At 41.0% G+C, this 15,119-nt stretch overlaps 1 protein-coding gene across 1 annotated transcript in view; it reads left to right on the top strand.

Moving 5' to 3' along the window:
* Positions 1 to 15,119, top strand: part of GRIK2 (glutamate ionotropic receptor kainate type subunit 2) — a 1,148,051-nt gene that overhangs the window by 1,080,611 nt on the left and 52,321 nt on the right. The window contains exon 15 of the mRNA XM_073589495.1: positions 5,649 to 5,899. Within this exon, the coding sequence (XP_073445596.1) occupies positions 5,649 to 5,899 (251 nt within the window). The remainder of the gene's footprint in view (positions 1 to 5,648; positions 5,900 to 15,119) is intronic.

Raw genomic sequence — 15,119 nt, 5'->3', positions numbered from 1 at the left:
AACTATTTCACTATCGACTGTTTTCATACACCAGTTGCTTAAGGAATGTATTCATTGATATAATTGTCATGTGACTTGTTCCAACTGTTTTCATTGGCACTTTTTAGTATTTTAGTAAATCCTTTTGATTGTGTAGCCAAGCTGTGATAATGAACGCAAGTAAGCATTCAAAACGCGTCTTGCTCCCTTGCCCTGTCTATGCAACTTTTGTAATTGTTTGTAAATTTTTAATGAACTTAAAATAATGAAAGAACTATTCTACCATATGCTTGGAACAACAACTATTTTTGTTTCTTGTAGGTATGTCATGATTTCAAAATAGTTGCTTTGTTTCTGATACCTCCTGGTATTTGGCATTGACAAAACTTTAATGATATAGTCTTGTGCAGTTCACGTATGTGTTTTATGCATCTTTGCTGTGGCAACACACTAAATATGCATGTGCGTTTTTTTATCTGCGGTTTTTCCGTGTCTGATGCAAGTCTATCTGAAAAATCGGCACATGAAACTCAGCATACCCCCAAGAGAAACTGACATGCTGCAGATTTGAAACACGCACTGCAACTCAGTTTACACTGGATAAAAAAAGCACAGTGGGAATGGCATTTCTATAAATCCCATTCATTTTGCAGGAATTGTAAGACACTATGTGTTCGAAGCAGAGCAAATATATGGAGTCAAAAACTCATGAAAAACTCATTGCAGGCTCACAGCTGTAAGGCATTTTAGCCATTGCAAAAAGGAGCAGTTTTAATCACACATACAAATATTGAGAATAATATGGGTTGTACTGAAGAGCTGTAAGACTTTAAAAATGGCACCGTCCAATAATGCCACCTTGATACCCCAGTCAACTATAAATAGCCTTATTGTAAATTTTAAATGTCGCAGAATAAAAGGGACAAAGCCTTTTAACTGGTAGGCTATGCAAATTTGGAGAACATCCTCAAAGTATTGAAGCACCTAACATGTAAAAATCATCCACCATCAGGTGCAACATTCATAACAATATTAGAAACTGCTTTTATAAGGAACATCACAACAAGAACAGTGCATCAATAACTTCATGAAGTGGGTCTTCATGGTTGAGCATCTGCACATGAGCCTAAAATCGACAATGCCAAGCATTGTCTGAAGTGTTTGAATGGGCAAATATAATAAAAATAATAATATTAATAATTTATTTCTATAGCACCAACATATTGTGGAGCACTTTTCAATTTAGAGGGGACATGTACAAATAATAAAGACATCACAGAGTAGCACATAATTCATCACATACCGAGAGGAGTGAGGGCCCTGCTCGCAAGCTTACAATCTATGAGGAATTGGGGGAGACACAAAATGTAAATGTTAAAAAGTACCTGCATATTATGGTCCAGACATCAATATAATAAATTGAATAATATAATAAATAGGGTACTCAAATAATGGTGCATGAACCAGTCACCATCCAGTATTTCTAGAACTTCAGATACAGAGTGCTAATAAGTGCATGGTGGGTTTGTAAATAAATTCTACAAAGGTCTAGAGTCTGACAAAAATGTAGTATAGACAATTAGAAAATAGTTATATTAGTGAGGTGAAATGATAGGCAAGTCTAAAGAATTATAATAAATAAACCTTGTATAAACTTGCGCTAATTAAATGTCTCCTGGTTAAAAGCCCAAAATTGAAAGGAGATATCTTATGAAGAGATCTGTTACCTTTACTGGAACTAAAACTGGCGAGCACGGAGAAGAGTCTTCAGAAGACAGATAAATGTCCAGGTCCTTCCCAAAGATACTCCCCGACACAGTGATATAATAGTTACTGGAGCTAAAGGGTGCTACCTCCTAGCATGCCGCCGTCCCGGCTGGTGACTGGCGTGCAGCTGGAGGTATGTATCGGCAGGCTGTGTAGGTACCAGCCGCCGCTTGCAAAAGCAGGCCTGCAAGGTCCGAAAATGCTGAGGGACCTTGCGTGACGTCACAGTCACGTGGGAGGTCACGTGACAGGCAAAAAAGCGCTATGAGGCGCTGAAGGGGCCAGAATACAATGGCAAATCCTACGCATTGCGGAATTCACTGATTCCTTCTTCAGGGATCCCTCATAGCCTCATAGCGCTTTTTTGCCTGTCACGTGACCTCCCACGTGACTGTGACATCACGCAAGGTCCCTCAGCGTTTTCGGATCTTGCAGGCCTGCTTTTGCAAGCGGCGGCTGGTACCTCTACAGCCTGCCGATACATACCTCCAGCTGCACGCCAGTCACCGGCCGGGACGGCGGCATGCTAGGAGGTTGCACCCTTTAGCTCCAGTAACTTTTATATCGCTGTGTCGGGGAGTATCTTTGGGAAGGACTTGGACATTTATCTGTCTTCTGAAGACTCTTCTCCGTGCTCGCCAGTTTTAGTTCCAGTAAAGGTAACAGATCTCTTCATAAGATATCTCCTTTCAATTTTGGGTTTTTAACCAGGACACATTTAATTAGCGCAAGTTTATACAAGGTTTATTTATTATTATTTTTATGGAGACAATTTGAGTGGTGTGTTGTCCTAATACTTGCCGCTTTGTGCTCTGTGGTTGTACGCTTTAGCGCCATTGGTATATACATATATATATATTGCAAGTCTAAAGAATTGAATTTTAGGACTCCCTTAAAATTGTGGATACTGAGAATTAATCAAATTGTTGGGGCTAAAGCAATCCAGAGAACTGGTGCAGCATAGGAGAAGTCTTGAAGATGGGAGTGGTAAGTTTGGATAAAATGCCCATGGGTTAATTTATTAAGATTGATTTTTCATATTCCAGTATTAAAGGGGTTGCCTTACTTCTCAACAAATTGGCCCATAGGTAATGTTTTTAAATAAAGCACTAAGTGCTAACTCACTGCACAGTGTCCCATACTTTCAATCTACAACACATATCTATTGTAGAAATACACAAAAGCCCAATACTTTCAATAGAGCAAGAGGCGGTAATCCCTGAAAATAAACCACCATAACAATACAAGGTTCCGCTCCATAAACATGAACAGAAAAGGAGGAGAAAAAGGAGCAATCGAAACCAACGTGGTATAAAAATATCAAAATCTTTATTAAGTGCGAGCACGAACAATATATTTAAAAACCAGCAAAATTGCAGGTAGTGAATAGACACCAATGATGGGATAAGCAGGCAGAGGGGAAAGAACAGATGGAGTGCACCTATACCAAATTTAGCCAAAATGGCTTGTAAAGTATGCCAACATGTTCAGAAGCTGGCACAAGTGCCTATACATGGCCCAATCAATTCTGAAAAGTCACCCTAAGGGTTAACCAGTCACTGTGCAGCCAGGCAACAATGCCAGTGGCAGTAGGCTCTATCCATAGCGTTAGCATTAGCTGCGTCATATGACGTGCCACATCATGAAAAGGAGGGAGCTTACCAGGTGGTCGGCGCAAAGATTTTGATATTTTTATACCACGCTGGATTCGATTGCTCCTTTTTCTCCTCCTTTTCTGTACATATCTATTGTAGTCAATCTCTCAGTAGTCAAGCCGAGTTAGACTCCACAAGACCTTTGGCTGCAGCAGGCACATGTTGTAGATGGGATGTCAATGCTGTAGCTCTGCAAACAGCAGTGAAGAGATAGAGTTGGAGCAGCAAAGGCTTATACACATAACTAATGCTTATAATGTTGTTTCAAAGTCTGACATACCTTTGGGCCAATTTGACCTGAATATAGTCAGTTAACGTAATGTGTTTTTCTTTTATGTGACTTGGTGTTTTCAAGATGTCTCCTTTCATGTCAGGAGTGCTTTCAATAACATCATTTTTCTGCTCTAGGAATACAATTTTAATCAATAGTTCAGTGAAGCTTAGAACATGAATAAGGTCTTAAGGAAACTTATAAATTTAGTGAACTATCTACTAGCCCTACGACTGGGATTCTGTAGAGAATTAGATCCCTTTATTTTTTCTGGATACAATGTTTGAAAATCTATAAATAACATTTTACTTTGTTCTCAAGAAAGGAAAAGAATTAAATTATTTTTGGCCCAAGGCTTCAGCAAAGCACCACAGTCAAAGCTAGTTCATAATATGCTGAGCCATATCCTAATTTTAAGACATTTATAGCTAGCTTTCCGTTAAAAGATTTATATTTAGTGACAGCTAGTTATTTAATTTAATTTAGAAAATTTGTATTCCATTGCTTCTTCAATCAATGTAAATATGAACTATGGAATACTGGACAAGGAAAATACAATGTAATACTGCTGCTGCTACTACTAATAATAATACTGGTGCTACTAAATACTACTGCCACTACTACTACTACTTCTACTAATAATAATAATAATAATAATAAAATTAATGCTGCTACTATGATTACTACTACTACTACTACTAATAATAATAATAATAACAATGAAATTAATACTGCTACTATGATTACTACTACCACTACTGCTACTACAGTACTACTACTAGTACTACTACTACTACTACTACTACTACTACTAATAATAATAATAATAATAATAATAATAATAATAATATAATTAAGCAATAAAAATAATTTCACATTTTGGGCAAATCTGAAAATATTATTTTCTATTTGAAAATGGCTTCTGATGTTCTTTTTATACCATTAATACAGAATTTAGCAGCAAAAAGAACATTTGATTGATGTTCAGCTTTTATTGTTTAAAGCCCTCTTGCTACTGCATGTCTGATATAGGTTGTGGCATGTATACAATTACATTTTTAACAGTCAGCCAACTTTAAGTCATTACCGGGTCCTACAGTCAGGCTGAGCCAGTCCCCTTTTCTGTCTGTGCATGGGCTGTGACAAAGAAGAAGACTGGCCTAATTATTCAAATAAGCAGGCAGCAATCCCTGATATGGTCATGTTGTGGTCATGAAGAAAGTATATTTTTGTTGTAAGTGAATTTAGCATTGCATTAAATTATTAGCGAATTGCATACCTCCCTAATTAAACATCTTTTAACTTCATTTTTTTTAAATGGAAAACCCATTTAAACTAAATGAAATAGAACAGGAGATACAGCTATAGATGAACAAATCTAATGACATTTTAATTCCAAATTTGAGATTTGTTCAACTTTCTCCACCCCTTCCTCTTTTTGATCCAGTGTTCTGTCTTCATAGTGCTGTTTGGTGCCTCTGGCACTCACTAGATGTTATGTGATATCATGAGATTGAGGTGTAACTGATGAGGCCTTACTTCACAACAGATGTGCATCAACCCAAATATGTCATGACTGGGGCTCATAGGACATCATGACGTCACAGGGCAACTCACATAATAAGATTGCATAAAGCCTAGCCATTGACTTGGCCTTATGTAATGGCATGACATACATCATGTGAGACCTAGAGAGTACTGTCTGTGATGAAGAGCTTGTGTGCAGAATGGACAGGGATCTGTACAGAAAGAGATGTAAATCCAGGGGCCTTTTCGGTTTTACTCATCTCTAACTAATATGTTCAAAGCAAACACATCATTTTAAGAATTACCGCATAAGTAATTATCTTTAACGTATTTCAATTTGATCTTCTTACCTTAACTACCTGGCTTCATATACTTAAGTGGCTCAAATAAGTCTAATAATACTTTTAAAAATACAATTAACATTAATTATATATTTTTCTCATTTATAGGTTCTCCATATAGAGATAAAATAACCATAGCCATTTTACAGCTTCAAGAAGAGGGAATTCTCCATATGATGAAAGAAAAATGGTGGCGAGGCAATGGCTGCCCAGAGGAAGAGAGTAAAGAAGCCAGTGCTCTAGGAGTACAAAATATTGGTGGCATTTTTATTGTTTTAGCTGCTGGACTGGTGCTTTCTGTTTTTGTTGCTGTAGGAGAATTTCTGTACAAGTCTAAGAAAAATGCCCAGCTAGAGAAGGTAAGCTTTCATCACCATTAACTCATGCTACAGATTTTTAAAATGATAAAAAACATGCTAAATTGGGAAAATTAGATTGAATTAAACTAAATTAAATTAAAATTAGATTAGATAATACTATCAAAACAATGTGTTAACTGTAATTGTGTAATTTCAGGTTGTTTGATCAAGAAAGCCCTGCAAAAGATTCAAAATAGAAAAATAACATCCTTGAATTCATAGCATAAAAGGTTTAGCATTCAGAAGTTCATTCACGTTTTAATCAATCTAGCAAAGTATAGCATATGCTATCTTTTCAGTAGCACCTCAGATAGCTATATAGTTATTTAAAAAATAACTTTTTATTTAAAGAGATTGTTTAATAGTGACATCTCAATATGTTCAACTAATTTATATGGAAACTATAGAGAGGGGCTAACCTAAAAACATAAAATTAGTGAAAATTGAGAGCCGTCACCTGTACTGGCAAATTTGAACCAATTATGTAGACAATGGAATATTCAGGGGAATTCAGACTTTTCAGTTGTCACATAATGCACTCTGCACTTTATGTTGGGTTTTTTATTAATCATAAATTTACAGAAGAAAGCAATGGCATTTGACATTATGAAGATTGGTGATGGTGAGTCAAATGGTAAATTTAGTTTAGCAAAAGAAACTATTTCATATTAATGTTGATATTTAAAAAAACATAGTAGGAGTAAATAATGTAAAATGGGAATATCATAGACATCATATTCTTTAATATTTATAGTTTTATATGTGCTCCTTAATGAACTAGTATGAGATGTCATATGCAGCAGATTTCCTTCGGCAATGAATTTTCTACTATGATAACATATCTCCCATCTCCTTTGACTTTTCATCCTGCAGAACCAGATTTTGCCTAATTGTGACAAATGTCAAAATTCTTGGTGGTACACCTCAATAAAGCAAAATTTTTACAGGTAACTCACCAAACCTATATGAAGATTAAACAAATTCAATCAGTCTTTTTGGTCAGCTTTCACTGTTTCATTTTTTATCTTATTATAGTGCTCAGAAGAAAAGGAAACAGTGAAAGCAGCATTTTGATAACAGGATTAGGATTGATTGAATACGTGTAATCCCACATTATAACATAAAGGTTAGGTGAGTTACCAGTGGGAATTTTGATTTACTGAAGTGTAGTACCAAAAAAATTACACTTGTTTCTTTTCTAAGGATAATTTTTTTATTTATTCTTAGAATCCCCAAAGTAAGAGCAGGGTGCTGTTTGTATTGCATAGGTAGTTTTATTTCAACTTTGTTTAGTATTAAACCATAAAGGCAGATGTGACTTATTGCCCTCTACTGCTCTTTGGTCAGATCTCATCTGGAATACTGTGTCCAGTTTTGAGCGCCACATTTTAAAATAGACATCAATAAACTGGAGCAAGTTCAGAGAAGAGCAACCAGAATGGTCACTAGTTTGCAAACCCTGTCTTATGAGGAAAGGTTACAGGATTTGGGAATGTTTAGCTTGCAAAAAAGAAGACTGAGAGGAGACTTAATTGCTGTCTACAAATATCTTAAGGGCTGTCAGATTGTAGAATGATCATCTTTATTCTCATTTGCACAAGGAAAGTCTAGAAACAATGGGAAGAAACTGAATGGGAGGAGACAAATTAGGTACTAGAAAAAAACTTTTTGACAGTTAGGGTGATCAACGAGTGGAACAGGCTGCCATGGGAGGTGATGAGTTCTCCTTCAATAGAAGTCTTCAAACAGAGGCTGGACAGACATCTGTCTGGGATGATTTAGTGAATCGTGATTTGAGCAGGAGGTTGGACCAGATGGCTCAGGAGGTCCCTTCCAACTCTACCATTCTATGATTCTATGACTTCTACTGTTCCTTCTACTGATTTTCATTGCTCAAATATTCCAGATTAAGAGGTAACCTAGGGATAGTGATATTAAAGAAGCTTAAAAAAGAAAACATTTAAATGATGATTTTAAATAGGTTTTACAAATATATTTAACCCTTTTATGACATAGGATGTAATAATACATTATGTGTCAGTTCTGCGTGTATGGAGCAGGTTAAGGAGTTACATCATACCATGTAGATGCTGGCTGTGATGTATAGTGAGCATTTGACTGTAACAGCAGTGACTGGATCTAGCTCCGTTTGCAACTCTCTATCACTGACTGGCATTGAAATCATGCAGCTACAGAGTTCTAATGGACTGTTATAGCATTTAAATTATGCAATTGCAGGCACTGATAGGATATCACAGCATCCAAAAACCTGATGAAGGCCACCTTGGCTGAAATCTTTGTCCACCTGTGAAGCTCAACCTGTGGCTAGGCTTCATAGTGGAATGTAATTTTGTCCATATACAGCTGTACTGCAATATGTAGACTAAGCGATCAAATTCATGTTCAAGTCCCATAAGTAGGCTAAAAAAACTGTTATTTAACTTATTTTTAAAGATATTAAAGAAATTAAAATATAAAAAAGATCACCCCCTTTTATTCCCTATTAAAAATAAAGAAATAATACAAAATTAAGACTATTTGGTATCGACGCATCTGTAAACGTCCATTCTATCAAAATATAAAGTTAACACTTATGATAAACACAATAAAAAATAACAAAATACTATACTTAATATTTTAGTACCTATACCTCTCTAAAAAAAGCCATAAAAAGTTAAATCACTTACGCAGTGCCAGTGATATATCAGAAATGCCGTAAGACCGAGTGATGATGGAGGCGATCTTATGACATCTAAGTGTATAAGTGGTGTAAGGAGAGCAATGTGCCCTAGGGGCTGTGTTATGGTTAACACAGGAAGAAACCACCCATCATCATCACCACAAGGGATTCACAAATATAAAGCTTGGACTCCTGTCCTTTTTGTGCCACTGCCCAATGTGTAGGTGTAGGTAGGGTGACCGACAGGGGGGTGGTTCGTTACTGGCTGCAGACAGACTCGAGACAGAGACAGGATCGTGTCCAACAGGTCTTCTTTATTGATCATATTTTCCACGACCCGCAGCTCCACACAGCAGCTGCTCAACAAACTCTGCAGCTTCACACAGCAGCTGCTCGACTAACTCCGCAGCTTCACACAGCAGCTGCTCGACTAACTCCGCAGCTTCACACAGCAGTTGCTCGACTAACTCCGTAGCTTCACACAGCAGCTGCTCGACAGACTCCGCAGCTTCACACAGCAGCTGCTCGACTTCGCAAACAGGCCCGGGTACCTTCACTTTCTTCCTTTAGCTAATTAACATCCCTCATGGCTCTTCCACTGTGATTGCCCTAGGCCTACCACCACAGTGTTTTACCAGTCCGAGTCCGTTCATTTTTATGGTACCCCAGTCTGTCTCTGTCTGCGGCCCCTCCTGTCAGGGCCACCTCCCGTGACCTGTTTCCACTGTCAGTCCCCTCTGGAGCTTCTTTTCTGTCCTCTCTCCTCAGCAGACCTTCCTGCTTTCTGCGCTCCTCTCACTGACTGACTTTTCCAGAACCTTCTCTCAGCCTTTTATCCATCCCGTTCTGGTAACCCCACCCCCCATGACTTGACAGTTTCTTTAGCCAATGGCAGTTGTTCAGTCCCATCCTCGCACTCTCCACTGCCCTCAAATGGCCAAACTCCAATATTACACTCTTCCGCTTTATCTCCAGCTGTTTCCCATCTTTCCCTCTAACAGTCCACACACAATACACTACACCTCTGCCTTCCCACTGCAAACAGGTCCACCCGTCAGTCCACCTTCCCTACATAGGCATAGACATAGTGTCTTCAAAACATTAGCCCTAAGAGCTGTATCATGGTTAATGAAGGAAGCAAGGCAGGTCTGAAGGGCCAAACAATTATGATAAAGCCAGGACTACTAGCATAGAGGTGGCAGTGCCCAGTGTTCAGGCATGGCCATAATGTCTCCAAAAATTAGCCCAAGGGGCTGTATCATAGTTGTTCAAGGAAACAAGACAGGTCTGAAGGGTCAAGCAATTATGATGACGCTAGGACTGCTAGCATAGAGGTGGCAGTGCCCAGTGTCCAGGCATAGCCATAGTGTCTTTTTTCAGCAGACATAACATAGGGATGGTTATGCTGATAATAGCCTGATCATCACTCACAACATTGGTGCAGTACTCAAAGTTACCAAGCACCTCACAAATATCAGCGATCCACACCCACTCAATAGTTGTTATGTGTCTTGGCTGAGTCTTAGTGTGATGGGCATGTTTAAGCTGGTATTCAGAAAGTGCCCTCTGCTGCTCACTTACCCTTGCCAACATATGATATGTTGAGTTCCACCGTGTTGGCAGGTCGCAAAGGAGTCTGTGGTTTGGCAAATTAAATTGCTTTTGAAGCGCTGCAAGACCAGCAACAGCGGTTGAGGAGTGGCGGAAATGAGCGCAAATATGGCGCACCTTCTCAAGAAGGTACGGCAAGTCAGGGTATGTTTTTTATAAATTTCTGCACCACTAGGTTCAGCATGTGAGCCATGCATGGCACGTGTACCAGTTTCCCGAGCTTTAAAGCCGCACCAGGTTACACCCATTGTCGCAGACAACCAGACCAGAATGGAGTTGCAGTGGGGAGAGTCACTGATCAGTCTGTTTTTTTATTCCTTGCCACAGCTCTGCTGCAGTGTGTGGTGTTTCACCTAAGCAGATCAGCTTCAGCAGAGCGTTTTGCCACTTTGCCGATGCGCTGCTTCACAGCTCCCAACTTAGGAGTGATGTGGAGGGTAATTCAGCATAGGATGATGAGGAGGAGGAGGAAGAGAGGAGACTGGACATATATGATGAGGCAGAAACCCTGATTGAGGTTGAGCCCGCTATTTTTGGTGTGGGTAGGATATGTGTTGATGGTCCAGTTTGAGACTTTGTCCCACCATCCAAAAGGTTGAGCCAGTGTGCTGTGACAGAGATGTATCGTCCCTGGCCACAAGTACTTGTCCGCGTGTCTGTTGTAAGATGGACCTTCCCTGTTATGGCGTTGGTGAGAGCACGCTTTAGATTGTTTAAGACGTGCTGGTGTAATGCGGGGACGGCACACCAGGAAAAATAGTGGCGGATGGGAACCGAGAATCGTGGGGCAGCCACAGCCAAAAGATCACGGAAAGACTGTGTCCCCAAAAGCCTAAACGGCAACATCTCCATGGCTAGCAACTTGGCAATGTGCGCGTTCAGTATTTGTGCTTGTGGGTGCGTTGCTTGGTATTTACGCGTCCTTTCATACATCTGGGGCACGGTCAATTGGACGCTTTCCTGGGACAAACAAGTGGATGAGCTTGTGTCCTGTGTCTGTGCAACCGCAGCTTGTGAGCAAGAGGTATGGTGTTTACCTGCTTCCTGCCTAGCAGATTGTAAAGGACATATCACAGGCGACATGGCAGTGGTTTGACCCACAATCGCTGACACTGATTTGGTACCCTGTTGTTCAGCCCACCAACTAGGGTGCTTGGCTGCCATGTGTTTCCGCATACTGGTGGTGCTTTGGTTGTCTTTGCCCTGAACTCTGCTCAGCTTCCTATGGCAGATGCTACAGATGACAATATTTGGTTCAGAAAGACTATCGGAAAAATAATTCCAGACAGTGGCTGAACGCACCCTTGCCTTGACTTGGGGCACAGAGGGATTGCTCTTGGCAACAGTTGACACACTTTGCACTGTTCTCAAACCAGTAGCCCTTGGTGCCTTTGTTGGTGCTACATATCCATCTTCAAACTCTGTGCTGCTGTGCTGGCTATGCATGCCAACGGTCCAGGTTGGATCGGTGGTCTCATCATCGACCACCTCGTCATCCATGTCATCCTCCTCCCGTATTAATATTGGCGACTGGCCAGATGTAATTGTGTGTCATCACCATCAGTCTCCACCTCTTCTCCCAGTATATCACGTGGATGAAAGTGGCTTTCTTCTGGGTGTGGGGTTTCAAATATTTGAGCATCAACAACAGACGATTCCCCCTCACGTTCCTCTTCAATGTTGTGTGGTGAGAGGCCAGAGGCAATGCAAGGAAATGGATCAAACAGATCCTCAGAGTGACCAAGGTTGGGGTCAAATGTTTCCTGTGACTCCTGACCGGGTGATGAACTAGGAACAGGTTGAAAATAGGATAACCCAGTGTTATCTGTATGGACGGTAGACTGTTTTGTCATGGACGATTGGGTGCTGCTAGAATATTTTGCTGAGGCCGTATCAGCCATCCAAGACAGTATCTGCTCTTGTTCTTCTGGCTTCCAGGCCCGTTTATGTTCCAGACCGGGAAATTTCACTGGGAAACTAGATGCATCAACCTTCTTCGATCTCCCAGATGCTGTGCCTTGTTGGGCACCAACGACCCCACATCCACATCCCTGTTCCTTCATAACAGCCTTTTTAGGAATTTTGGATTTTTCTGCCATAGTTGGAGATGTTCAGATGCAGATATTGTGGAACAAGCAGCAGTTAGTGCTTTGTGGAAGGTAGCACTACAGCCTAGTGCTGCTTTGTGTTTTACAAACAGCACAGAAACAGCACAAAAAAACTGCCCTGAGATTTAAGGCAAGAATCCGCACCCCAGACACCACGCAAGAAAGTGGTGCTGGCTGCGTGTCAATTGTGCAGTACCGTGCGTGCGTACTATTCGCTGTGAACACAGCACCACAACAGCACAAAAATACTGCCCTAAGGTTTAAAGCAAGAATCTGCACCCCAGACACCACACAAAACAGCGGTGCTGGTTGCGTGTCAGTTGTGCAGTACCATGCGTGCATCCTATTCGCTGTGATTCTGTGAACACAGCACCGCAACAGCACAAAAAAACTGCCCTGCAGGGGTAAATGTGACCCCAAAAAAGCTGGGAAAATGGTCACTACTCAGTCCCTGACCTTATACTTTCAGCTCTGAAAAGAGCTTTGGGGTTTCACAGAGGATTTCTGGATGATTTGCACCAAAAAACACAACTCTCCCTAGCAGCTGCTCACATTCTCCCTACACTAGCTGTGTTCTGCATGCAATTTACAGAAAATGGCGGCGGCAGGGCTTAGTGCTGGGCTATGATGAGTCATAGCCTATGATGATGCTGGGCGGCCAGCCAATCAAAGTAATGCCTTCCACAACCAAGAAAGCTGTGGCATTACTGTGATTGGCAACTGATTGGCATCGGCTGGGTGGGAGAACCGAATAGTGCAACGCGAGTAGTGAAATACTCGCTATGTACCGAGTACCGCATTACTCGCCGAGTACCTAATACCCACGAATACCCACGAATATGCTCGCTCATCTCTAATTTTGCCCAATCCATGAGCTATTTGAATCAGATAAGGCCCTTTTACATTTAGCGATGCACCAGCGATCCGACCAGCGATCCGACCCGGCCAGGATCGCTGGTGCATCGCTAAATGATCGCTAGTGAGCTTTCATACAGAAAGATCTCACAGCGATGCAGCAGCGACGCAGCGCATGATACTTACCTTTCACACACAGCGATCCTGGCGTCCTCCCGCCCGCCTCCACGTGTCGCTCGTCTCACACAGCAGGAAGCCCAGCAGGAAGCGCCCGACGAGAAATGGAGCCTGACATTCTCGCGCGGTCAGCGATGGACAGCGGGGGAGCCGGTCATTGGTAAGTATCACACATAGCGATATCGCTAGCGATATCGCTATAACGTCACAAAACCAGTGAAGTTTTAGCGATATTGCTAGCGATATCGCTTAGTGTAAAACCCCCTTAAGTTATTTTCTTAAACTCTATGGTGATTTAGAGAAAATATTCTATGAAGATCTGGCCTGGGACCATAGCCTGAGATGAGTTTAATCTGGCTCTTATTCCCATCACTGCTGGTGATCAACAAGTCTCTCCTGACATGTACACACAAGGAATAGACCTGTTAATAACCTCTTGGGGCCGATGGGAAGAGTCACAAGGTGTTCAGATGGACTAGTTTTGTTTAACACTATTTAACACCTTTCCTGCTTTTCCTGCACTCAGCTATGGAGAATGGAATGCCGCAGGCACTGTTAATGGAGGAGGCTCTACAGTACCTGAAAGGTCTAGTCAAGGTGGTGGTGAGTTGTACGCACAGACGATTCTTTGGCACTCGGCAGTCTCTGCAAGAGGAAATTATTATATAGATGTCTTGGCTCTTATTGACTAGAAACTACAGCTATCTATTAGCACATGAGGCTTCTCTACCATATCTCATGCCCAAAGTATATCTCTCTTTTTTCATCAAAATGGCAAATGTCTATGCCCAAAGTAGATCTCCTACTTTTTCATAAAAATGGCAAATGTCCAATGGTGTGGCAAGGAAACAACTGTAGACTTTGAGTCATCCACTAGTTTGCCAACTACACTTGCATCTTGTCTAGCTGCTGCTGGTGCAGCCGCTGCCTTACCAGCTTGTGGATTCTGTTGCCTTTCAAGAAAAAGTGTGCACTCAGCTTCTCTGGAAGATACAAATCTCTCAGAAAAGGGTCACCATTTTCTGTTTTTATGTATAGTAATAGAGTAAAGGCCACTCTCTGGATTTGTCTTTGAGCTCCAAAATGCACTGCACTATAAATAATTTTAAGCATAGACTTCAGCGAGGGATAATACTGTACATCAGTTTTTCAGCACACTGAAATAATGTTTATTGGGAGAATATGGCATTTGGGAGAGTTAGTAAAGCCTCCGTGAGTAGGGATCAATGTCTGTTTCCACTGCCAGGCAGCGGTTATCTGTTTCCTAATATACCACTTCCAGATACTGATCAACTGACATGACTTAATTCCCAACAGGCACAGGGTGCATCACTGTTTCCACACAGTTCCCACATTATTATCATTCACACAAGACATAGAGCTGCCAAGCAGTTTTACATCCTCAGAGCCAGGGGGAGAAAGTCCACATAGTAGCAGAATTGCTCCAGTGCATCAAGAGGCAACTCGCCTGCTGCCTGGCTTCAACTTGCAATTGTTACAGTATAAGCGACAAAGTCCAGATCATTCTGACTGCCTTTTTGTAAGGCAAAATAATCCACACTCCATGCATGGTCCACATCCTGAACATAATAGTGCAAAATGTATTTCTTTTGCAAATATACACACAGATCACATGCTTCTGCTTTACAAAAAAAGAAAAACTGTTTTCCAGAGCAGCATCTGGTTTACATCGCAACCTGCTGAAATTCAATTCTACAGTATATACAGTATGATGCAGCACTTGTATGAACCATGTAAAGCAGCGACAGACTGCATTATGCAGCGGTAA

The sequence above is a fragment of the Dendrobates tinctorius genome, unplaced genomic scaffold (genome assembly GCF_039654945.1).
Source record: "Dendrobates tinctorius isolate UK_male_01 unplaced genomic scaffold, ASM3965494v1 ptg000111l, whole genome shotgun sequence".
Classification (NCBI taxonomy): domain Eukaryota; kingdom Metazoa; phylum Chordata; class Amphibia; order Anura; family Dendrobatidae; genus Dendrobates; species Dendrobates tinctorius.
Note: the sequence above shows the minus strand (reverse complement) of the source record. Positions and strands in the feature narration are given on the sequence as shown.